General features: G+C 55.5%; 1 protein-coding gene across 1 annotated transcript; it reads left to right on the top strand.

Moving 5' to 3' along the window:
• Window positions 1–1941: 1941 nt before the first annotated feature.
• LOC113616554 (actin-like protein 7B) lies at window positions 1942–3195 on the top strand. Its single transcript, XM_027099949.1, is given in 1 exon segment — window positions 1942–3195. A coding segment is annotated over 1 exon segment (1254 nt).
• The last annotated feature ends 212 nt before the right edge of the window (window positions 3196–3407 follow it).

Below are 3407 nucleotides of genomic sequence, written 5' to 3'. Positions count from 1 at the left end.
AAAAAAAAAAAAAAAAAAAAAAACGGACGGATGGAACCCTTGGACAAATGGTGGAAGCAAAGCTATACAGACAAAATCTCACCCAGAAGCATACACATACACACTCACAAAAAAAGGAAAAATTATAAATCTTGCTCTCAAAGTCCACCTCCTTAATTTGGGATGATTCATTGTCTATTCATGTATTCCACAGATGCAGGGTACATCAAGTTGATTGTGGAGCTTTAATCCACTGCTTCTGAGCCTGCTGGGAGAGATTTCCCTTTCTCTTCTTTGTTCTCACAGCTCCCAGGGGCTCAGCTTTGGATTTGGCCCCGCCTCTGCGTGTAAGTCGCCGCAGGACGTCTGTTCTTCATTCAGACAGGACGGGGTTAAAGGAGCCACTGATGCGGGGGCTCTGGCTCACTCAGGCCGGGGGGAGGGGAGATCACGGAGTGCAGGGTGAGCCTGCGGCGGCAGAGGCCAGCGTGATGTTGCATCAGCCTGAGGCGTGCCATGCGTTCTCCTGTGGAAGTTGTCCCTGGATCCCGGGACCCTGGCAGTGGCGGGCTGCACAGGCTCTCCTGAAGGGGGGTGTGGATAGTGACCTGTGTTCGCACACAGGCTTCTTGGTGGCGGCGGCAGCAGCCTTAGCGTCTCTCATGCCTGTCTCTGGGGTTCGCGCTTTTATCCGTGGCTCACGCCCATCTCTGGAGCTCCTTTAAGCAGCGTTCTTAAACCCCTCTCCTCGCGCACCAGGAAACAAAGAGGGAAGAAAAAGCCTCTTGCTTCTTCGGCAGGTCCAGACTTTTCCCGGGACTCCCTCCCAACTAGCCGTGGCGCACTAACCCCCTGCAGGCTGTGTTCACGCCGCCAACCCCAGTCCTCTCCCTGCGCCCCGACCGAAGCCCGAGCCTCAGCTCCCAGCCCCGCCCTCTCTGGCAGGTGAGCAGACAAGCCTCTCGGGCTGGTTAGTGCCGGTCGGCACCGATCTTCTGTGCGGGAATCTCCGCTTTGCCCTCTGCACCCCTGTTGCTGTGCTCTCCTCTGCGGCTCCAAAGCTCCTCCCCTCTGCCACCCGCAGTCTCCGCCCGGGAAGGGGCTTTCTAGTGTGTGGAAACCTTTCTTCCTTCACAGCTCCCTCCCACTGGTGCAGGTCCCGTCCGTATCCTTTTGTCTCTGTTTATTCTTTTTTCTTTTGCCCTACCCAGGTACATGGGGGGTTTCTTGCCTTTTGGGAGATCTGAGGTCTTCTGCCAGCGTTCAGTAGGTGTTCTGTAGTACTTGTTCCACGTGTAGATGTATTTCTGGTGTATCTGTGGAGAGGAAGGTGATCTCCGCGTCTTACTCTTCTACCATCTTCCCCTCTAGCTGTAGTTACCACCTACACACTCTTTAAGGTGACCTGGTACATTGGATTTGGAGGAACTTGGGTTAAAGTACAAACAAACACTCCAAGAGCTGTTTTCTCTTGGGCAAGTCATTTGCATTCTGAGCCTTGATTTCCTTAGCTCTGCCTACCTCCCAAGATTCTGTGAAGTGTCATGTGAGGTGCCTGCTACAGTGTTTGGCTGTAGTATTTATCAATACTGCTCAAGTATTTATCACCCTCTTGGCCAAGAAGCTGAGGAGGAAGAGGTGTTCAGCTAGTGAACGAGGGATTAGGAGTGAGGATATAAGGAGAGGGAGTAGAAACCTCTGAGACCCAAGTGTGGTTGGACTTCTGAAACTGTGCTGGCCACCTGCTCTGTCTGGGAGCAAAGTCGAGTTATGCCAATGGAGGTGGGGGTGATAGATCAAGGGCCTGCCAAGGCCAAGCCCTCCCTGGGCTGCCAGAATGGACTAGCCCGTGGTGACATCACAATCCTGAGGGGTTGCCAAGGCACTGCTGGAGGTGGACCTCTTATTTCTCCCCATGGAGCTCTAGGATGTGGATGTGAGAAAAGTGAGCAAGGAAGGCAAATGGAGACAAGGAACAGCCCTAGCCCCAAGACCATGGGCACGGCTCAGGGGGACCCTGGAGAGGCAGGCACGCTGCCAGGTCCTGAGGCTGGCATCCGGGACACAAGTTCATCCACTCAGCTGAAGATGAAGCCCAAGAAGGTGAGTAAGATCAAGGCACTCATCATTGACCTGGGCTCCCAGTACTGTAAGTGTGGCTATGTGGGCGAGCCGAGCCCGACCTACTTCATCTCCTCCACTGTGGGCAAGCTCTGCTCTGAGGCAGCTGACGCCTGTGACACCCACAAGCAGACCTACATGGGCCACGAGCTGCTCAACATGGAGGTGCCTCTGAAGCTGATTTATCCGCTAAAATATGGCATCGTGGTGGACTGGGACTGTGTCCAGAACATCTGGGAGTACATCTTCCACACGGCCATGAAGATCCTCCCCGAGGAGCATGCTGTGCTGGTCTCCGACCCCCTGCTCAGCCCCACCAGCAACCGTGAGAAGTATGCAGAGCTCATGTTCGAGACCTTTGGCATCCCTGCCATGCACGTGACCTCCCAGTCGTTGCTGTCCATCTACTCCTATGGCAAGACCTCTGGGCTGGTGGTGGAGAGTGGGCACGGTGTCTCACATGTGGTGCCCATCTCCAAGGGCGACGTGCTGCCAGGCCTGACAAGTCGTGCCGACTATGCCAGCAGTGACCTCACCAACTACCTGCTGCAGCTGCTCAATGAGGCCGGCCACAAGTTCACGGACGACCACCTGCACATCATCGAGCACATCAAGAAGAAGTTCTGCTACTCGGCACTCAAGCCAGTGGAGGAGCTTGGCCTGTGCCTGGAGGATCTGCGTGTGGATTATGAGCTCCCCAACGGCAAGCTCATCACCATCGGTCAGTAGTGCTTTCTGTTCACCGAGATGCTCTTCAAGCCCACCTTGGTGGGCAGCAACCAGCCTGGTCTCCCCAAGCTCATGGCCGCCTGCCTGAACCACTGCCAGGAGGCCGGCTTCAAGGAGGAGATGGCAGCCAACCTGCTGCTGTGTGGCAGCTGCACCATGCTGGACGGCTTCCCAGAGTGCTTCCAGAGGGAGCTGAGTTTCCCCTGCCCGGGGGACAGCCCCACAGTGGCTGCTGCTCCCGAGAGGAAGACCTCCGTGTGGACCGGCGGCTCCATCCTGGCCTCCCTGCAGGCCATCCAGCAGCTTTGGGTCAGCAAGGAAGAGTTTGAGGAGCGGGGCAGGGCAGCTATCTACAGCAAGGGCTGAGCAGTGGTGTCCCTACAGTCCAGGCCTGTGTGCAGACAGCCACAGGCCACTCTATACACATTTACAGAATTTCACATAAAATTTTAAGATGCAATGCCTCTTGTCTGGTCTGGATTTCTTGCTCTAGTGTGGTAGCAGAAGGTGGTGGTGAGTTGGGTTTAGGCATATCAGCACCTTCTGCTCTGCTGGGTGGGGAGCAGCAAGGGTTGGGG

The sequence above is a fragment of the Aethalodelphis obliquidens genome, unplaced genomic scaffold (assembly GCF_003676395.1).
Source record: "Aethalodelphis obliquidens isolate GAN/ISIS:26980383/991018 unplaced genomic scaffold, ASM367639v1 scaffold154, whole genome shotgun sequence".
Lineage (NCBI taxonomy): Eukaryota > Metazoa > Chordata > Mammalia > Artiodactyla > Delphinidae > Aethalodelphis > Aethalodelphis obliquidens.
This window is presented reverse-complemented; position numbering and strand designations above follow the sequence as displayed.